Source organism: Jaculus jaculus, chromosome 8 (assembly GCF_020740685.1).
Source record: "Jaculus jaculus isolate mJacJac1 chromosome 8, mJacJac1.mat.Y.cur, whole genome shotgun sequence".
Classification (NCBI taxonomy): Eukaryota; Metazoa; Chordata; class Mammalia; order Rodentia; family Dipodidae; genus Jaculus; species Jaculus jaculus.
This window is the reverse complement of record NC_059109.1, coordinates 73746714-73769418: the sequence shown is the minus strand read 5'-3', so window position 1 is coordinate 73769418 and position 22705 is coordinate 73746714. Positions and strand designations below refer to the sequence as shown.

The window sequence follows — 22705 nt, the reverse complement described above, 5'->3', positions numbered from 1 at the left end:
ATTCCCTTCTGAACAGCAGACCCAGGCGACTCTAGAGTGTGAAGATGGTCTTATGTGTGCACACAGAGCCCAGGAGTGCACAGGCAGACCCTGGCATATGTGGGCACATGTGCCAGACAGACTTCCAGAGCCCTGCTGTATGCAGGGTTGTCTCCTTCTCCAAAATGCCATCATGAGCCCTGACACCTATAGGCTGTCGCCACCAGGGACCTCTTGTCCATTGGCTTGTAGGATCAGTCAGTGGGATCTAGGAGAGGGCTTTCAGGCAGAGAGCAGGGCACAAAGTGCTCAACCTTCTCCGTAGGGTGGTCTGTATGTAGGGGGTCGGTGCCTGCACCTGTGTGTAGCTCACATGGGACTGTTGACATATGTCAGTCAAGTATGTGTATGGATATGACCCTCTGTAGACTGAATGGGGCTATATATGCCTTATCTAGACATGTCATGTGGTTCTGTGGGCTTTTGTGTCTGTGCAAACACATGTGTGTGTGTCCCCTGTGTCTGTATTCCTATGTGCCTGTCTGGCTTCCTAGTGACCCCTAGGTATTCACTACATGTATGTGCACATGTGGCTATGTGGTACTGAGGGTGTGTATGACTATATACACCTCTGCTTCCTGCACATAGTCTTCCCTCAACCCACAGCATCTCCATGCTGATTGATACCACATGTGTCAGCCAACTTGGCTTGTAGACCATATTTTTGTTTTGTTTTGTTTGAGGTCGGGTCTCACTCTAGCCCAGGCTGACCTGGAATTCACTATGTAGTCTCAGGCTGACTTCAAACTCATGACCATCCTTCTGTCTGCCTCCTGAGTGCTGAGATTAAAGGCATGCACCACCATGCCCAGCTGCTGACTTTTTTTCTTTTTTCTTTTTTTTTTTTAATTATTTATTTATTTATTTATTTATTTATTTGAGAGCGACAGACACAGAGAGAAAGACAGAGAGAGGGAGAGAGAGAGAATGGGCGTGCCAGGGCTTCCAGCCACTGCAAACGAACTCCAGACACGTGCGCCCCTTGTGCATCTGGCTAATGTGGGAACTGGGGAACCGAGCCTCGAACCGGGGTCCTTAGGCTTCACAGGCAAGCGCTTAACCGCTAAGCCATCTCTCCAGCCCCTTTTTTTCTTTTTAAGTTAGGGTTTTGCTCTAGCCCAAGCTGGCCTGGAATTCACTGTGTAGTCTGAGGGTGGCCTCGAACTCACAGTGATCTTCCTTCCTATCTCTGCCTGTCTAGTGCTGGGATTAAAGGTGTGCATCACCATGCCTGGCTGTAAACTGTCTTTTTAAATTGATTAGATAAGTATTAAAAACGGCAGCACTGGGGATTGAACCCAAGTCCTCATGCACACTAGGCAAGTACTACCACTAAATTACACTCCAGCCTGCAGTCCATATTATAAAGTGGGTAAATTTTGCCAACATTTAGCCATCTTAAATCCCTATTGTTGCTCAGCATCAACCACTCTTATTCTGAATCTTTGGCATAGCACTCCAAAATGCCATCATGTTTGTTAGCATCATAAATTAGTTAGAAAGTGATTTTCTTTCAAAAAATTTTTTGTTTGCTTGGTTTGATTTTTCAAGGTAGGATCTCACTCTGGTCCAGGCTGACCTGGAATTCACTATGTAGTCTCAGGGTAGCCTCAAACTCACGGCAATTCTCCTACCTCTGCCTCCTGAGTGCTGGGATTAAAGGTGTGCGCCACCACACCCCGCCTTTTAAAAGATTTTTATTTATTTATTTTTTGTGTGTGTACACCAGGTCTCTTTCTGTTGCTAACAAATACCAGTCCAGCATTAATATGGGTAACTGGGGAATTGAACCTGGGCCAGCAGACTTTGCATGCAAGTACATTTAACCACTGAGCCATCTCCCAAGCCCCAGAAAGTGATTTTCTTAAGTTGGTTACTTACAGCCAAGGATGTGATGGCATGCTTCTCACAAAGCAGGCATTGGGGTTTCCCTTACCAAAAAAGAAGTGAGAACCACTATTTTCATAGGAAGACCCCAGCAGGTGTGGAGGTTACCTGGGGCCAGAAGCAGGTGACCAACAGCAGCCACAATGAAGCTGAACTGACATGGTCTGTGTGGTACAATTGAAAAGACCTGTCTAACCTCTGAGGCAGGAGTTGGATTCCTGGCATCACTCTGTTCTCCAGGTGATACCTGGAGACCCAGAGAGGCTACAGGGCCTGACAGGATTGGCTTCAGGGATGGTGGTGCGAAACCCCTGGCCAACACCCTCATCTATCCACGTTGTGCCCCACTCCCACACCCCACACACAATCCATAGTCCTCTACTCACAGTCTGGCCCAAAGCCTCAGGCATTTTGTCATGGTCACAAGGGATATGTCATCTGAGCACGTTGCCTGTATCCTCCTCCCTAGATTTTCATCCCTGGCTCCTCTTCCCTGGATCCTTCTCCTTAGATCTTCCTCTCTGGATCCTCCTCCCTGGATCCTCTTCCCTAGATCTTCCTCTCTGGATCCTCCTCCCTGGCTCCTGCAACACCTTCAAGAGTCCTGGCAGCCCCAGCCCAGCTTTTCCCACGATCCTCCCCCAATCCTCCCTGTAGTCAAGGCCTAACTGCAGGTGCAAGAAAGAAATCACTCATTTCCTCCACCCCTTATCCTTAACTGTGTTCAGTAAGCATCTCCAGTATGCCTGTCACAATGGCTGAGATGTTTGCAGCTCAGAGTCCCACAGTTGAGGATGGTGACAACAAATGAGTAGCTACCCTCGACACAGGAAGTGAGTGAAAGGAGAGAAGGAAAGGCCAAAGAAGGGCAAAGCAGGTGTAGTGTGGGTGGGGCTGAGCTCCAGGGTAGCCCAGTTGTGCATGAGAAGTCACAGGTTGGGGCGGCAGTGATAAGGAGGCTCTGGAAGGTGAGGTCCCACATAGGCATTGGAGCCAAGGAGAGTCTCTGGCTGTGATGCAGCATGGGGGAGCTGTGAGGGTCTATAACAGAACAGGGGGGAGATGAGGAGTATCAGAACTGGCCTCCTCCTAGGCTGGGTGACTGGAGCAGACTATGAGGGTTCAAGACCACCCAGCTCATCTATCATACCTGCCAGAGATGTCTCCCTACACCCTATAGCATAGGGTATGATTAGCTGATTCTTTTGTTTGCCCCAGAGGGATTTCAGAAAGTTGATTTAAAGCCGGGTGTGGTGATGTACATCTTTAACCCCAGCACTCAAGAGGCCAAAGTAGGAGGAGTGCCATGAGTTCAAGACCACCCTGAGACTATATAGTGAATTCCAGATCAGCCGGAGCTAGAGTGAAACCCTACCTTGTAAATATAAAATAAAGAAGATTTTATTTATTTATTTATTTATTTATTTATGAGAGAGAAAGAGAGAGAGAATGGGTGCGCCAGGGCCTCTAGCCACTGCAAACTCCAGACACATGCGCCCCCTTGTGCATCTGGCTTATGTGGGTCCTGGAGAGTTGAACTGGGATCCTTTGGCTTTGCAAGCAAATGCCTTAACCACTAAGGCATCTCTTTAGCCAAAGTTGATTTTAAATTGTCAGTTTGCAAATCGCTCATTTCCTAATGAGCTCTCACTTTCCAGCACATCCTATCTATGCCCTTTATCCTGGGGCACCACCAAGAGCTACTGAGCCTGGGGTGTGTCTTATAACACCAACGAGGAAGCGTGAGGCAGTGTTTTGGAATCTGCTTTGGCTGCGACAGCACTGAGCTGACTCCAAGACCAGCAGCTTTCCTAGTCTTCATAAGAACATTCTAGTATATTAACAGACAGGATGGCATCCCTACATCAAAAGCCCCAGCACAGGAAGATGGTTCACGGTAGCTTGGCTACATAACAATTCCCTCACAGTGATGCTGTACACCTTATGAAATTCAGTCCATGGATTAGGAATTCACACTGGATGCTGTAGTGGGCTATTTTTAGCTGCTCCCCAGTGTCTGGCCTTCTGGGTATCTACAAAGCTAGGAGTGGCTTTAACCATACATGTTCACACTAGATCTGGTGCTCAATGTTGTCTGTGGTCAGGGATCAGCTCCCCCAGTGTGGGTTTCTCTATGGTCTCAGTGTGGCTGGTGACCAGGTTACCAGGGGCTCCACCCCTTAAACACAGAGGCCCTGCGCCCACACCTGAGTGCCTGCTATGAGCAAATCTGATAAAGCAAAGGAGGTGGAGGTTTCAGACAGATCTGAGGCCCTAACAATGCTAGGGTCCCTGACTCCTCTGTGAGGATTCCCAGAGCCCAAAGGTTTGGACTGGATCTCTGTTCACCACCTGAGGAGCATCAGTTCTGAAGATTTTGAGACCATGAGCGCTGTGGGTGCTGGCCTCAACTAGAGTTATCACCAGAATCTTTTGGCAGTATAGTGGCCATGCAGACTCTGAGATTGTGGGGATCTTGCTTGGGAGCTAGCAGGCTCCACAAGTGGGTATTCTACTGGGGCTTGGGCCTCTGCTCTAACCCTGTCAAGATGCAGCTTGTTCATCTGTTTAACAGCCTAAGGAAGGGTCTCCCATCACTTGAGCACAAGAGCACTCATGCATATTGCTGAGACCCTGAAGTTATGCTCAGGTACTCCAGAGCCAGGGTAAGGTTTGGAAAGTCAAAGCTTCTCTGCCTCAGAGGGAAAATGAGTTGCATCTCCCAGGGCACAAGGTCACACCACCATTTCCCTGCTGTCATCCATGAATCACATGTTGAAAGTCACATGCAAGCTGAACATAAGGGCACATGCCTTTCATCCCAGCACTCGGGAGGCAGAGGTAGGTGGAGTGCCGTGAGTTCCAGGTCAGCCTGGACTAGAGCAAGACTGTATCTTGGGGGGAAAAAATGGCTGAAGGGATGGCTTAGGGGTTAAGGAGCTTGCCTGCAAAGCCAAAGGACCCAGGTTCAATTCCCCAGAACCCACATGAGCCAGATGCACAAAGGGGCGTGCACATCTGGAGTTTGTTTGCAGTGGCTGGAAGCCCTGGCATACCCATTCTTTCTTTCTCTGTCTGTCTCTCTCTCCCCCCCTTTCTCTATCAAATAAATGAAAATTATTTTTTTAAAAAGTCACATGCAAAATGTGTTTAGGGGCTGAGATGTCAGAGACTGTGCACGAGGTGATGAGGCACTGGTGGCTGGGTGTTCGCTACAGAGCCCTGGCCAGCAGCCCACAGGGACCCTCCCCACTTCCTTTAACCCTGAGATACATGGACCTACCCTGACCTCCTATTCCACCCTCCCAATGGCAAAATAAGTCTCTCTGAGGGCTGATGACAGCCCCTGAAGCCTAGTTGCAGGTCATATACCCACCTTAGCCTCATAGTTGCACAATCCAGGTTCTGCCCTCATAAAGCAGGTTTATGACATTCATGCTGTTCCTAGGGTCACATGGGAGCAGCCATAATTTATACAAAGGCAGTCAAACCTGCCAGCTTCTCCTTGGAGTCATGAAGCCTTTTCCTGACATCAACCAAGTCTTTCCAGCAAGAGTGGAGGCTGAACACACATCCTCACCCATGCCTGCCTGCTACTACCCATCTATTCCTCAGAGGGACCATCAGCCTGAGGGAAGTGGTCTTAGTACAGCAAGGTCTGCTCTGTGGCAAGCTCCACTGGGCACTGGGGATGTGGCTAGCTGATAAGTCAGAGAAGGCTCTGGTCCTGGTAGAGCTGCTTTCCAGTAGGGATACAGCACAGAGAAGTACATGGAAGGTAGACAAGTGACTTCCAAGTACCTGCTAGGAAGGAAGTGAAGTGCTGGAGAGTTAGTGCACCAGTGCTCAGAGATAGGACTCAGGCAGAGCAGTTGGGTGAGGGCTCCGCAGAAGTTGGTGTGTTCCAAGGACTGGAAGGAGGTGAGCACCAGTGGATGAGCAGCTGTGCTGGTAGCATGCCTGTTTATACCTGCCCACACTGGTTTGATTAGATGATCAGAAGACTGGACACTCACATGACTGAGAGAGTGGGCTTTGGGACTTGGTCTACCAGCCCATACAGAATTTCACAGTTGGCTCACCTCCAGACAGGTCCCCTTTGTGCAGTTTGGAAGCCCTGTCAGCCAAGGTGTGTGCACAGCCTGTAGGATCTGGGAGGTGACCATCCTGCCTGGAGCCATAGGCTGGTGTATCATCTGTGTGAGCATGGTGTAGGACAGAACATTGTTAGGGCACCTGCCCCTCCAAGGCATCCCAGTCATCTCTAAAAGCTCCCACTGTTTTTATTTCAAAGCAGTTATTGTCCCTGAGTCACCCCCACTTGCCAGTGGAGCATACTGCTCCAGGAAAGTGACATCCTCCTCAAGAGCCAGTGTCTGAGTAGGGACCGTGTACATGGTGTTCATTTCCTGCCTCCACTTGGCCCCAGGTGACTGGATGTCACCCTGCAGGACCTGACCCAAGCCTCTACTCCTGACAGCCTTTGTTGTAAGGGGCTCTTGCTGTTTCTGCCTCACATGTGACTCGGCCATCTATCAACTTCTATCCCATTTGGCAGTGAATGGGGATGTGGTTTTGGTAGCAGAACTGGGTCAGAACCATTGTGGTGGTTTCCTGGCTTCTGGGTAGATACTTCTTCCTTGTGGCTTGGGATCTTTGCAGGATCTTCCCAGTGGGGAGCTGGTTGTCTCCAAAATGCTGTATACCAGGCTGCTTGTAGACACCCTGCCAGATGAGGTTTGGCCAATACCAAGTCATACTGCCCCAGACAGGTTTAAGGAAGGGATTAAACTCAGCCCACTGCTTTCCCAGGCAGCCAACTCCCTTGTCGACAGCTTTGGGACAAGCTGCCCCTATCCTAGGGACCCGGACCCAAGGGCTTCTGTACCAGAAGCACCAATGGAAGCAGCTCAATGGGCTGGAAACCACTTCCCTGCCCGGTTTCCTCAGTGTAGGGCAGGCAGAGTTGCAGGGCTGGCATTTTTCTGGGAAATGGGACCTTATTCAGGGTCACTTGTAGAATCTTTCGGCAGGTCATGAGGAGGATCCTGGGGCTGCCACATTCCTCTTGTCCTTCCCCAAACCTAGAAACATGTTGGGCTCTATAGCTCGGACTGAAGGGTTCCTGTGGCCCTGGGTTGGAGTGACAGACAGGTCCCCTTGGGCAGCCTGTGAGCTGCAGACAGCACTCGGACCCAGTGTGGGGGCCTGTATCTCACTCTATTGCCCTCTGGACCCCACAGATAGGTCAGTAGGTCAGAGAGATGAGGCATATTCCCCACAGAAGCTGACATTCCTAAGAAAATTCTGGGATCACCACTCAGTGGCCAGTCCTGCTCCCTCCCCAAAATGAGTCCTTCCCTGCTGCGTAGACCAGACTAGGGGCAATTTGGGCTCCAGAGGCATCACCCATCCCTCCCAACTCTGCACACCTCTCAGCATTGTGAGCAAGACTCCTGTTGGTTGGAGGGCTGGAGAAGGTCTCAGAAGCCACATGAGGCTGCAAGGAGATACAGCAGGGTAGTCCCTAGTGGCTAAGGAGCTGTGATTCGCAGGAAGGTGACCCAGCTGGATGGGGGTCAGCCTGGAGCTAAGAGCCCTATTAGAGCTGAAATTCAATTATTCAGAGCAGGGGGAGCTACCTCAACATTGAGGTTAGGGATTAATTTTAGCAGGGTTTCTAGTTAAGAGTTTGTGTTAGCCAGGCATGGTGGCGCACACCTTTAATCCGAGCACTTGGGAGGCAGAGGTAGGAGGATCGCCAGGAGTTCAAGGCCACCCTGAGACTACAGGGTGATTTCCAGGTCAGCCTGAGCTAGAGTGAGACCCTACCTCGAAAAAACAAAAACAAAAAGTTTATGTTGATAAATAATTTATAAGACAGTTAACAGTCCTTCCTAAGTCTGACAACACAAGAATATATTAACACAGTCTACTGATGGGCCCAGCCATCTTTTATTCATTCCCCGACACTGGCTCATTAATTAATCCAGCCCTGCTAGGGCTGGGGAGAGATGCTAATAAGAGAGGAGAGGACCATGTCAGTTTCCGTGTGGAGGGGGACCTAGGAAACCCCAGAGATAGCACCCAGAGTAAGTCTACATAACCTGGGATTTACTAGGAATAACACTAGGAGGGTCTATAGGCTGTAGAGTTCCCAAGGAAGAACCAGCACAGAGTACTGGGGACAGCTGCAAGTATGTGACTGTGCCTGTGTTTGCAAACAGCTTGTGTAAGTATGCATTTGTGGGTAACTACAGTCACACCAAGGTTATCAGGGCTAGAGAAGATAGCCCAGTGGATGGCTCCAAGTGCTGCAGGCCAACATCGAAGTTGGATCAACAGAGCTGGGGTATTGTGGGATATCTAGGCAGGGGCTGGAACTTGTGCCCATTATCATAATGTGTGGCATCCTTCATTGGGGTGAGAACTATAGGTCATGTAGCTAGCAATACAGAATTTAAAAGAAGGTTTGAGGGGTTTAGCAGTTAAGCGCTTGCCTATGAAGCCTAAGGGCCCCGGTTCGAGGCTTGATTCCCCAAGACCCATGTTAGCCAGATGCACAAGGGGGTGCACGCGTCTGGAGTTCGTTTGCAGTGGCTGGAGGCCCTGGCTGCCCATTCTCTCTCTCTCTCTCTCTCTCTCTCTCTCTCTCTCTCTCCCCCTCCCTCCCTCCCTCTCTCCCTCCCTCCCTCCCTCTCTCTCTCTCTCTGTCACTCTCAAATAAAAATAAAATAAAAGAAGGTTTGTGTGTCAGCAATGAGTCAGAAACAGGAAAGAAGCTCCAAGCAAAGTGACTCCTGTCCCTTGAGTGAGCACCAAGTCTAAATATGAAAGGCAGGACAGGCAGTGTGTCCCAAATCAGGACCTCAGGGAGCAGGCTGATGAGGGACATCTGTAACACAGCATCCTGGTGTGTTTTCCCTGTGGTGACCTCATAAAAAGCCCCCACCAAATGCTTATCCAAATTTTCCTTACTAGTAATCACAGGCTGAAAAAATTAATAACCCTCAAGCATCAGGTTTTCCTAAGCAGATTTTCAGATCTGTGAATGTTGATAGAATATTCCAGAATGGTGTACAGGACTGGGCAGTGTGTCTTGTGGGACTGTCCCTAGACTCTGCAACTCTCATTGTGATAGTTAGGCACACCTTCCAGTCATGCATTCCTTAGACCCACTGCATGGTGCAGTGCAGGTCACACATTGTGCACTCAGTTGTTCATTGTGTCATTGCTCTTACCTTATGTTAGGATCTTTATTTCAATGGTGGACGTTGTTGCTGAGCAATATCAGAGTTCTGCACATTTGCTGATAACCTGGGCTTGAACATCATACCACTGGAGAAAGAATTCACACTGCTGAGCCTGCAGCAGAAGGGACTGGCAGAGCCTCTGGGGCACCCTGGAGAACCACTTGGTCTGAATTTCTCTGACTGGAGTAGGATGGAGGCAGGGTAGGTTCTGTGACACCTGGATTCTTAGGTGCTCTACATTGAAGCAGTGGATAGTTCCTCTTCCCCAGGCTGCCCTGCATCAGGTGACAGCCCGTACAGACTACATTGATCACAGTCAAGGTATTTGCACAGGCCACTTGAAGGTCTGGGACAGGAATGCCAGAACAGCCATTGTCTCCTGTGGCCCTTCTATATAGAAGGCCCAGGCCATAATGGGTACTAAGGTGAGGTACATACCCAGAGGCCACAGTGCATGAGGGCCAAGTTGTCTCACCTTGGGCTTACCTATGGCTACTAGGTTGTTGTAACTTAACTTAATTGCTTGTTAGTTGGGTAATTAGTATTTTATATTGCTTTAAGCTTGAATACTCATAAAAAGAGAATTAGCAGAGGAAACAGGAATTGAATTTTCAGGCCCCACTGGTTATCTTGCATAATTAATCTGGTTTTGAAGGCAACTTCCCGCTGTGTCTGGGGATGATCCCACCCAGAGGTGTCACATATATTTGAAGGACTTAGTTACCCCAGGACACCCCCTTTCACCATGTCCTGCGAGGCTGTTATATCTGGGCACCTCCTGGTCCTTGTTCAGTCACCACTTGGGTTTCAGAATTGCACATAGGGATTAGATGGCACTGTTCTTTGCAGGGCTGTTGCCTAGTTTCCTCCTTGTCCCAGTGCCATCATCCCAGTCCCACCAGGCAGAACCCAGAATTTTGATTCTGGGGCCTGGACTTTGCTCCCAGTCCCTGCTGGCCAGCCCTGTGGTTATAGCACATCCCTTACCCTTGGAACCCCTGATCTCTAAAATGGATTGTGGGACCATAGTTCCTGCCTCATACTCCAGCACCTGTACCTTGCACCCCTGTCTGCAGGTTACCTACTCCCTAAGACCACTAGGCAATCAATTAGTAAACTGGCTGCATGGACACCCTGTGACCTGTCACCCTCTACATCAGTGTGCTGGCCTTCAAAGGGGGAGGGAGGAACAGCCCCACTCATAGTGAACACAAAAGGGTAAAAATTGACCTCCAGATCTGATCGTCAGAACTTTAGTGTTAGACTAAGCATGTGATCTCCCCTTCAGGCACTCCCAACCCCCTAGGGTCACCCTATGGTGGCTCCTGGCCCCGTATTTTAGAAAAATTGCTAATTGAAACTTGCTCTATGTAAGGTGGAATGCAAATCCCTTCCAGCCCTGTATCCTCAGAGGTAGTGCATATCATGGAATGGAGGTGCCACAGCCCTTTCTTCCCTCACCAAGCCCAGTTGGAAGCTTGAGTTGATGTGCTGTAGCAGTAGGGTCTCAGTCTAGCTCAGGCTACCTGGAATTTACTATATAGTCTTAAGGTGGCCTCAAACTCTCAGAGATCCCCCTACCTTTGCCTCCCAAGTGGTGGGATTAAAGGCATGCACCACCATGCCCGGCTTCACCCATGTTTATTCATATCTCTGTGGCAGTGACAGGAAGTCTCCATCCTAGCAGTAAGCTGACCAAATTCCTGGTGTAAGGAAGCTTGGGTGATGGAGGCCCAGAACTTCCAACTTCCTGGAAAGATACTTCTAGGGAGCAAGGGTATACTGTCAGGCCAGAGCGGTCTTTGCTGACCCCCATAGGAAGGGACTCACTTAGATGGTTAGTTGCATGGGTGGGTAGGTAACTGGAGGGAAGGGAGCTTCAGTGGTTGGTAATAATAATAGTTTATTGGTTGCTTTTCTCATTGTTGTGACAAAAGATCTGATAGCATTTAAGAGAGGAAAGGTTTATTTACGTTCACAATTTAAGGGTACAGTCCATCGTGGCAGGGAAGGTATGGAGCCAGGAGCATGAGACAGGTTCGCATTGAATCCACAGCTAGGAAGCAGAGAGATGAATGTTGATGCCCAGCTTGCTTTCTGGAAGTCCAGCCCATGGGATGTTCATATTCAGGGTGAGTATGCACTCCTTAGTCAAACCTTTCTGGAAACATCCTCATCCTCACAGACATATTCAGAAGTGTGTCTTAGCTGATTCAAAATCCTGTCATGTTGTCAATCAGTATTAGCCATTAAAACCCTACCCCTTGTCAACTTGATGCCCAAGCACATCACTTTAAATTTTAACATTCCAACTCTGATCTCTAAATCCTCATGTTCACCTCATAATGCAAAATTCATTTAGTCTGTCTTTGTAAGTTCCCAGTCTTAACAGTCTCATCTTCTAAGACTCAGGGAATATCTTAACTGTGAACCCCTGTAAAATGAAAATTACAAGTTCAATATGCAGTGACACAGACAGAGTAAGCATTCTCATGCCAGAGGGAGGAGTGGGAGCATAGCAAAGAAAGACTAAACCGAACCAAGCTTGAAACCCAACAGGGAAAACACCAAATCCTGCAGCTCCATTGCAGCAGGATGATGGAATGAATCATTAGGGCTCCAATATAGCCTTGGGTATTCCCACCCCTGCAGTTATGACCACGGAGCACACAGCATAGAGGCAAGTTCCACTCCATTCCTTTAGTTTTCCTTGGTGATATCTCTTGGTCCTGGAATTTTCAACATTCTGGAGGCCTCCATTGCAATTTAGGCTTCATTGTTTGTTTGTTTTGTTTGTTTGTTTTCAAGGTAGAGTCTCACTCTAGCCCTGGCTGACCTGGAATTCACTATGTAGTTTCAGGCTGGCCTTGAACTCACAGCGATCCTCCTACCTCTGGATCCCAAGTGCTGGAATTAAAGGTGTGAGCCACCATGCCTGGCTTGCCAGTTGCTTTTGGATTCAGCCTTATTCAGGTTTTCAGAATGGACAAAATGCAGTCAGATTCTTTGCCCTTTGCCACATCATAACATGAATGGCCTCAAGCCCTATTCTCAGTAGAGACCCTATTCTCTGAAACTTCATGATCTGGAACTTCATTGTGCAGATTTCTCTAGTGTTCTAGATTTATAAGCTCCCACCAGAATGGCCCAAGAATCTCTGCATACAGCTGTCTTGAGTTTCTCTAACCTGCAGCTCCAAACTCTTTCATATCCCTCCCACAAACCAGTTCCCAGTACTTATAAACCAGGTTTAGCCAAAGCAAAGGTACCACGTCTCGGTTCTTTTTGTTTGTTTGTTTGTTTGTTTTTCAAGGTAGGGTCTTACTGTAGCTCAGGCTGGCCTGGAATTCACTATGTAAAAAATAGTTCCTATTTTTTAAATATTTTTTGTTATTATTGTGACAAAATCTCTAACAAACAAAACTTAAGTAAGGGAAGGTTTAACTCATAGTGTGAAGATACAGTCCATCATGGCAGGAAAGGCACGGCAGAAGCAGGAGGCAAAGGGTCACATTGCATCTACCCCAAGGAAGCAGAAAGAAAGGGAGATGAAGGCTGGAGAGATGGCTGAGTGGTTAAAGTGGTTGCCTGCAAAACCAAAATACCTCAGTTCAATTCCCCAGGGCCCACGTAAGACAAATGCACAAGGTGGCACATACATATGGAGTTCATTTACAGTGGCTGGAGGCTCTGGTGTGCCCATTCTCTCTCCCTCCCTCCCTCTCTCTCTCTCTCTCTCTCTCTCTCTCTCTCTCTCTCTCTTTCTTTCTTTCTTTCTTTTCAAGGTAGGGTCTCACTCTGGTCCAGGTTGACCTGGAATTAACTATGTAGTCTCAGGGTGGCTTCAAACTCAGAGCAGTCCTCCTACCTCTACCTCCCGAGTGCTGGGATTAAAGATGTGCACCGCCACACCCAGCTCTCTCTCTCTCTCTCTCTCTCTCTCTCTCTCTCTCTTCCTGTCTCTCTCTGCCTCTTTCTTTCAAATAAATAAAAATAAAACCATTAAACAAAACAAGAAAGGGAGATGAATGCTGGTGTTTTCACTCTCTTTGTCTGGGACTTCAGCCCATGGACTAGTGCCACCCAGATTCATTTAAACCTCTCTGGAAACTTCCACACAGACATGCCCTGGATCTTCTAGGTGATTTTAAATCCTGTCAAGATTACAGTCCATATTAACCACCACAATTCTGTTGATACATCAAGTATGTATCTTGTAGCAAGTGTCAAGCACTGCTCTAGTGTTTGGCATACATGCACTTACGTAAGTCACACAGCACTTCTGTCATTGAACTGCTGTTCTTGTTTTACAGAAGTATAAATTGATGTACAGAGAGGTGAAGGGACTTTTTTCAAGGCTGCACAGCATAGGTAATGATGCAGCGTTAAAGTAAACACCTGTGCTGCAGTCCATGTCTTGACCCTTTGCCACCTGAGCTCCTTCCCCCTTAAACTTAAAGTAGGGTTAGGCTCCCAAGCCTCTGAGCCCAACCTCAACACCCTGTCGGTTGTCTTAGGCAGCTCTCCACCTCCAAGAAAAAAAAAGGGAGGGTAAGGCTCCTTTTCCCCACTTTGCCCCAATTAATTGACTTTATTGTAACTAAATGTTAAGTCAGCAGGACGTAACATGAATTTATTTACTGTCATGCCTCATCCACCGTACTTGTGCTGCTTGACAAATAATGGGATTTGGGCAGCTTGGTGGTAGGCACTGTAAACTGTCTTCCTCCAGTACCACTACCTGATCTAACCAGCTGTAGACCAGCCTCAGACCTAAAAACTATGGGACAGTGTGTAACTGCCCTGGGTCTATGAACTACTGTCCAGTCACAGCTGAGCTCTGGGCCTCAGGAGGGAGCAGGGGACAGGGGATGTTGGGCCTTGAGAGGCCTGGGTGTGAGGCCTAGTGGAACTTCCAGAGCCTAGCTAAAGTTTGGCGACCTGTCTCTGGCCAGCTAGGACTCAGCAAGACGTCTAATGGCTTCTTGCCTGCTACTTCCGTGCAGGAGTTGGAATTATCATTTCAATAGTCACAGTTTACTATTGGCCCTTACCTCCTCTCCCATCCTAAAATCCCCGCCTTCGTCCCCAACATTATATAGGCAACTGCTTGTAACAATAAAGTGAGTTCCTGTGAATTTCTGCTTCCACAAGACTCCCGGCTCAGTGTGGTTTTTCTCTGGTTACTAGCAGAGGTTCTGAGTTGTCCGATGCTCATCCTTCTCCTCAACCCCTTGGGAGGAACCAGCTGGCCTGGTCCCTCCTCAGCACTACCTGCCCACCGGGGAGGAGCCCGGCATGGAAAATAGCACTACTGTCTCCAGGCTGCCCCAGGTAGCAGACATACTGTACAGAGCCAACCCCAGTGACTAACAGTTTAGGAGAATTGCAGTTTTCCATTCAAGGATGCTGTGATACTAGCTTATTAGGAAGAAGCCTGACCCAGGTGGGACGATCACAACCAGTGACTGACAATCCTTAGGTATCTTGCATCCTACAGGCCATAGCCTTGTGCTGTCCCCCACACCAGTCTCAGCCAGCCAGCACAGGACTACCCTGAGGTTACTCATATAACTTGCCTTGCTCGCCTCCACTCTGCTTCCTCATCACACCTTCTTTGATGGTCCGCACAAGCTCCACCTGGCCAGCCCTCTTACCGTGCTCACATCCTCAGTATAGACTTTACTCTTTGCACTGTCTTACCTACCCCTGTCAGTTCACAGGAGGAGCCCAAGGCCTTGAGGGGTCTGGGTCCAGCCCCCTTAAGGTGAGTGCTATACTTGGAACCACATTAGGACAGTGACTGCAAGGTGGTGGGGTTCCTGGAAGGAGCGTAGCCTACAGCAGGAGAGCTGTGCACTGTCCTTTCTGTGTTATGGCCCACCATGGCAGCATGTAGCTGGGCAGACAGGCCTATGGGCTGTAGGTGTGAAGCCCGCTGACCTCAGAAGATCCCACATGCTCATTCCAGTTGCCTGGCATGTTGTCCCCGAGCTGGAATGCTGCTTCAACTGTAGTAGCAGCTGGCAAGTACATTTTTATCCAACTCTGAACTTTGTCATTGAAGACATTATGGCCTGCAGTTGGGGCCCATGGATAACAGTATAATTTGATGATCTACATTAATCAAGTTAAGTACAACATGTATGGCCAGCCCACACATGTCTGACTGGAGCCCAGTTCCCCTCTTGTGCATGTTGAGATTTATTTTCAGCTGTATAATTCAGTTGACATGAACTTACTATAATTGCAGTTGCTAAGAAAGATTTTTTTTTTTTTTGAGGTAGGGTTTCACTCTAGCTCAGGGTGACCTGGAATTCATGATGTAGTCTGTTGCAGTAAGGTTCACATTGCTGGCAGAAATCACCTGACCAAGAGCAGCTTTTGGGGTGGGGGGAGTTTATTTTGGCTTACAGACTCGAGGGGAAGTTCCATGATGGCAGGGGAAAACAATGGCATAAGCAGAGGTTGGACATCACCCCCTGGCTAACATAAGGTGGATGATAGCAACAGGAGAGTGCCAAACACTGGCAAGGGGACACTGGCTATAATACCTGTAAGCCGGCTGGCAACAATACAGTGCCTCCAGGAGGCATTAATTTCCAACTACCATCGGCTGGGGAGACTAGCCTCAGAATACCTAAGTTTATGGGGGACACCTGAATCAAACTAACACATAGTCTCAGGGTAACCTCAAACTCATGGCAATCCTTCTCCCTCTGCCTCCCAGGTGCTGGGATTAAAGGCGTGTGCACCACCACACCTGGCTAAGGACTTTTTCTTTTATTGTTTTAGTGGGAACTCCATTGTTCTTCCACCAGCATGCCCTTCTCTAAGTTGTGCTTATTGAAAATAGGAAGCAAAGATTAGTTTCCTTGATTATCACAATCTTGCATCAACCAGCTGTGCTCACAAATAACAGCACCATGCTGGACAGTGTGGCCTGCCTGTGTGCTCCCCAGCCATAGTCTCTTTTTCTTCCGCATCCCCTTCAGGAGGCGCTGCAGTGCCTGTAAACTGAAGTGCATAGAACTCAAGGTCCTTGCCTAGGTTGCCAACATCCAAAATGTCAGACCAGAGGAAGGAATATAGGCACCCAGGGCTGCATCTCTGTCTACCAAGTCACCAGGCCTTTGTGAAACTATCTCCTGTGTCCTGTCCCATCTGGTGTGGAATAGCCATTGTGACTGTGGGCCAGCAGTGAGAGCCTCCTGCATGGTGCCCCTCCTCCCCCCATGAGTTTTGTCCACAGAGTAGACCCACAGAGATCCTTAAAGAGAGTGGGTTCATTTTAGGATATGTGAGGCCTCCCTGCACTGGTCCCCTGCAGTCACTCAGTCTGGGGCTGCAGGATCTGGTCCTGGAAGTTTGGCATCTGTTTACCCGGAGGAAGGCCAACACAGTTGTGTCTCCTATCCATCCCTGTTCCTTCCCACTATCACCTCTCATCCCAGCCCAAGCCCTGCCAGCACTTTCCCCTACCAAAATCTGGTTCTCAGCTTGGGTTGCCCACTGTGCTTTGTGGCCCTGATGGTGTGAAGGGTCCTGATTCACCTCTCTCTTTCTCTCTCTCCCTGCCCCACAGTGTGACAGCGAGAGCGGCGTGGACGACAAGGTGAGCCTGGTTTCCCCTCCCCTCCTGTGGACTGCTAGGTCCACTCCACTAAAAACCCTGACCAGAACAGGAGGCCAGGCACAGCCCAGCATCTGGGTTTCTTAATGGATACAGGGGACTGTGCTATGACTTTCCCAGATGTCTGGGCATCAACTGCCATGGAGGCATCTCCGTCTCTCCCAGCTGAAGCTTAGGCCCCCATGGACCATTGTGAAGCTCTGACAGGGCACCCATACCCTGAGACTGGCCTCAGAGTGGGTGTCAAGGTTTACTGAATTCCTGCAGGCTGATTTGTGAGGACCACTAGAACAGAGACCTGAGGCTCTTGCCCTCTTCACCTTATACTTTTCAGAACAATCCCCATTAAACTCAGGGTTTGTGTAGCTCACTGTAGGAGAGTTTGGGTTGATAACCATTGACCTTGACCTCTGGCAAACAAAGGTCTAGCCAAGAGCCGGAGGTGCAGGTGACCTGGGTTGGACACAAGTGGAAATGTGGAGGGGGTAGGTAGTCTCAGACAAGCATGGGATTGGGATAAAAGCTGGATACTGGCTTTGGTTTGAGACAAGTTTTCATAAAAGGGTTAGCATTTGGTGTGATTCTGTGGGCTACATTAAGGATGCATGATATGGCTGGTGTCTGGCCACACATACTTGATCTGGACAGGACCCACCACTCAAGGATTGTAGGATGCCTGGCAGGAGCAGGTTTGAGCAGGCTTGTCTCAGTAATCTCCAGGTTATTCAAAGTACATTATGGAATGCAGCTCAGGGCTATTCTAGCTCTGTTGGCCACATGTCTGCACTGTCTGGTTTCCGGTCCCTGTGCTGCCTCCATGGTATGTCCCCATGCAGATAGGGTAGGTGCTTCTTATGTGCTCACTAGACAGAAACTATTGGAGACAAGTTCCAGTGTGGCCAGGAGGAGTCACCGGGGAGGCTGGAGCTGTGCCCCATGCTGCCGACATCTGGATGGTTTCAATGTCACTGCTGAAGTTAGCTTGCAGACATCCTGGGAAATTGTGAGCCTACACACTTCTCAGTGCCACCTTTAGTTTAAAACTAGTTTTTGGAGAATGTGCTCTCTGTAGCCAAGAACTGCTCAGAGTAGATGGGATAGGAATAAGGGAAGGAGAGAGTTTCAAGGCTCCTGCCCTGTCCTACTGTCTTCTAGAGATGGTAAAGCCATCACTTCTCTGAGGGCAGGTACCAAAGTGGCCAGCTGGCCTCCATCAGTGCAACTCCTCTCAACAACCAGTGTTGACCCTGGTCCCCAGGACCCGCCTGCTGTTCTGCTCTGCTGTCTGCCACCATATGTTCCCCTACCCAGTGGGCCAGTGCTACAAGGGTTTGTAGAGATAGGCTAGGTGGAGCCTGTGGTGGGTTGGCTGTCAAGGTGTGGGAGAACATGGCACTTCATCTTTAGGGCAAAGCAGGGGACAAGAATAAGGGGTGCACATAAGGATGGCAAGTGGTAGAGTTTGCATCCTCTGCTTCCCTCTACTGAGCACAGGGTTCTGAGTGACCAGGCCCTTCCTCCCATATTGTACCACTGTGCCAAGGTCCAGCCCTTTGCCAAGAAGCAAGTCACAGAGGGAGGACCAAGTCACTGCCTCATTTTTGGAAGGCAGCTATGTTCACTATATAAGTAATGCAGAATACTGACTCATTTTGTTTTATTTATTTATTTATTATTTATGACAGAAGGGAGGCAGATAGGGAATGGGCATGTCAGAGCCTCTAGCCACTGCAGACGGACTCCTTCCAGATGTATGTACCACCTTCTGCATCTAGCTTTACATGGATACTGGGGAATCGAACCTGGGTCCTTTGGCTTTGTAGGCAAGCGCCTTAACTGCTAAGCCATCTCTCCAGCCCCTAACTTGCTTTTTAAAACAATATTTATTTATTTATTTATCAGAGCAGGAAAGAATGGGTGCACCAGGTCCTCTAGCCACTGCAAACAAACTCCAGACGCATGCACCAACATGTGCATCTGGCTTACAAGTGGGTTCTGAGGAACTGAACCTGGGTCCTTAGGCTTTTTAGGCAAGTGCCTTAACCACTAAGCCATCTCTCCAGCCTTTTCCTCTACCCCACCACACTCATTTTTGAGTGGCATCATTCCTGCCTTTTCAAGACACTGAGAATTTGAGAGGGAAGAGGGGCCTCCAGCAGCAGTGGATGGTCTGGACTTGGAGGAAGGCTGCCTTAAGCAGTTTAACTCACAAGTGCCTTCAGAGACCCTGTAGACGTAGGGAATTCACACTTACATAGTGTACACAGCCAATACCTCCCATTCCTTGGCATACAGTAGCCTGGCAGCAGTGAGTAAGTGGGTGAGGAATCTGATGAGCCACAGCTGGACCCCACAGTTGAGTTGGAGACAGAAAAGTTACTTGAAGCGCAGTGTGTGTGGCTCTGACTCAGCAAACACAAGCTAGGCTCAGTGTGGGGTTGCGGAGGGGCCATAGACTCCCTTGTGGAGCTGCACAGGTTGGTTCTTTAGTGAATACCTTCTTCCCAGAGCTGCCAGGGTCCAAACATAATGCTTCATTCCCTACCTGCCCTCTGGTGGTGTGTGGGGGGGGGGGCAAGCTCTGACATACTTCAGGAACATTCTTTCAAGTAGATGGGGGCAGACAGGGAAACTTCACCTACCTGTCCCCCTGCAGCTTAGCTAAACCCTCAGGAAGCAGCCCTGTACCCTACAGGCTACATACATACATGCAAACCAGCCCTACACCCCACAGGCTGCACCAGCCCATGGCAAATGCAATTGCATACCCTGCTTGCCAAGGCTGCACTCCACCATAGCAACTATTGGATCAGGGAATGCTTGCAGTGGGTTTGGTAGTGAGCAACCAGATGGCCCCTCTTCAGGGCTATGTGTCTGCTTTCTTATTGGAAAACTATGGGTGAAAACTATGCAAAGCCAATTAGGCAATTTGCTAGGTCCCAGCTAGCTGCCTGAGTGGCCCCAGCATATGGCTTTCTGGACAAGACTCCTCCCTGCTATGTGCAGCAGGCACAGCCCTGTGGGTAGCCAGCCTATGGGAACCCATCTGCTGGTGCTCACCAGGAGGTGCTCTTCACACTCCAGCTCCCAAGGATCCTCTTGTGGAGGACAGCACAGGTTAGTGTAATAATGGAGGCGACCTCCCTTCTGGGGGTGGTCCTAAGGGGTGTGATATGATTATAGCCTGCTGCACTCCTGGGCTACACCATGTACTTTGACCTGCAGCCCAAGCCCAACAGCATCTTCATCAGATCACCCCAGGGGTTTCAGCAGTTGTCTCTGAGGTGAGCACCTCTGGGTTCTGTGCCTGATGGGCTTCCTGGTACCCTGCTCATCATCTGTTAGACTTGGCATCTGGGGTCAGTTGGGTGTGGGGTCTAAAGGTACAGAGGCATCATCATGTAGCAGGCACTGCCTAGGCCTCACATGGCCCCAAGGTAGCTCCTGCCCACCAGTTCTATTCACAAGTAAGGCCACTGAATAACAAAAAGGTCCTGTTGTGAGCACGTGCCCAGAGGAGAGATATGATCAGATAGGATATGAAGAAGGCTGAGAAGCCCTGAGTTGAAGTGTGTCGGGAGGGAGTGTAGGAGCACCAAATCTATTCTCCTGGCTTCTGGAGCTTACAGATCAGTCTTACTCACTCATGTGTGGAGTCAGTGTCCTGAGAGGGGTCTGGCCCTGCTCTTCTGACCCTGTGGGTGGTAATAGGTGCCAACCATGCATGTACTATACATGGTAGGGTCATAAGCATCTACATGCAGAGATGGCTGTTGCTCCTGGGTAGGCTTATACCCCCTCTTGGATAGGTAGGAGAGGCAAGGACTCTGCCTGATGACCATTTCTGGTATGTGGCAGCTGTGGGTCCTGCCCTTCCAGAACTGGTTGTACAGATGCATGGCTAAGTGGTTCCCCTGCCCCTCCCAATCAGGTGCCCATCATCTGGTGGTAGCCTCAGCAGAGTCCATTCCCCTCTGCCCAGACACTGCTGGCCACTGTCCCTACAAATCCCCTACCTGCTGACCTTGGAGGCCTCCAGGAGAGGTCCCCATCTCAGTGTATGGGAGGAGTGAACCCCAGCCAATCTTAGGCAGGGTCTTCTAATATTCAGAGTAGAGGGGAGTTGGGCAGTAGCTCCCGAACCACATTATGAGACCTTGAGGCAGTCCCAGGTGGGATAGGCAGGTCTGGGCCACTGGACTAAGCTGCAGCTACCTTGAGTCCTGCCATTCCTGTGATTATGAAAGCTCAGGGCTCACATACCAGGCTCTGAGAACAGCGTCTGGCACATCCGAAGAGCCCGATGTGTTCACCGTTGATGGGCAAAGGAACCTACAGTTGTCCGGGAGCTCACTGCTGCACCTCAGGGTGCTCACAGACAGTGGCCTTGTGCCTTCCACATGTTAGGCTCTCCTGGAGTTGACTATCACCAGAGCTTCAGGAGGGGCTTTGGCTGTCAGTATGAGAGGAGAGGACCCTGGATAGTGGGACCTCCTGGCACATGCATACATGTTCATATACTTACACCTCCCATACACAAGGAGCCCCTCACTTCCCTTCAGGAACTGTGATGTACACATGTTCTGCAAAACTTTAGGAGATGGCATATGTATGTCTAACTGGATTTTACCCCAGAGAGTGAGGGGCATTGGCAGGAATCAGGCTGAGGCCAGGTGTAGTGGCACATACCTGTAATCCCAACACTCAGACACTCAGGAAGTTGAGGCAGAAGGATCGCTGTGAGTTCAAGGCTAACCTGGGCTACATAGTTGAGACCCTGTCTCAGATAAAAAGGGGGACTAGACATAGAGGTACACACCTTTAATCCCAGCACTCGGGAGGCTGAAGTAGGAAGATTGCTATGACTTTGAGGCCAGCTACAGAGTAAGTTCCAGATCAACCTGGGCTAGAGGGAGACCCTTCCTCGAAAGAACAACAAAAAGGAATTATTAGGGTGAACCCATATAAGGGACAGCAGTGGCAGATGACATAGACAGACACATTCATGAAACAAACTTGAAATGCAGCTCAGCTGGCCAACTCTATCCAAATGCAAGTTGTATTTTGAGGTTCAGGGTGGGTGTGGGGCCAAGTGGCTGCTGCATCTTTGTCATGATATCCACATGTATGTGGCTGTGATTTGTGGCCCTGACATTTGGAGTGGCTTCCATGGCCTCCATAGCCTTAGTTTTCAGCATCTGACCACTTTCCTTTTCTGGGCCCTATCAAGGCTTTTCTCCTCTTCTGTAACTGCGTATCATCCACATTCTGCACCCCTGTCATAGCTGTTCTTCCCTGAATTTGCGCTTTCTGGTCAGTAGTAACCCAGGAAGTGTGGCTGTTGGGTCACAGGGTGCCAAGTGGTATCAGAGGCTCAGCCAGCTCATTAGTGAGCAATGGCTCCTCTCAGCACTTTGGACACACCAATGAGTGCAATTGGCCCACCAGGATGCCACCACCCTGATGCCCTGCCCAGCTGGCTTAGAAGTCCACATCCAGCCTCTCAGTCACACCACCTCCCCTTTGCAGCATAGAACTATGAAAGATGCAGTTATAATGTGAGTTGTTGAACTGTGGGCATCGGATGAATATGCATCTGAACACCACCATTAAACCTTGAGTGGATTACAGATACTTGGTTTGGAATCCTAACATTTAATATCAGTATTCCTTCTGGTAGCCTCAGCCAGATCTATTACCATTCCACTTCCTTCCTGACTTCTAACCTCATTAAATCTCTTGTATCACAGCATCTTTCCTTCCTAAACAAAATTAGACAGGCCCACCCCAGGTTCTGAAGGTCTGATTTTACTCCCAGGCCAGGATGGGTGCCTTGGGCAGGTTTGAGTGCTATCTCCTGGCCATGTGTTTTAAGCTACTTTGACGACTTCCC

At 49.3% G+C, this 22705-nt stretch overlaps 1 protein-coding gene across 16 annotated transcripts in view; it reads left to right on the top strand.

The window, feature by feature from the left end:
• The window catches only part of Fbrsl1 (fibrosin like 1), an 84444-nt gene that overhangs the window by 39470 nt on the left and 22269 nt on the right, over window positions 1-22705 (top strand). For all 16 annotated transcript variants that reach the window (XM_045155894.1, XM_045155888.1, XM_045155886.1 and 13 more), the window contains one exon: window positions 16765-16794. In XM_045155894.1, coding sequence (XP_045011829.1) covers window positions 16765-16794 — 30 coding nt within the window. The remainder of the gene's footprint in view (window positions 1-16764; window positions 16795-22705) is intronic.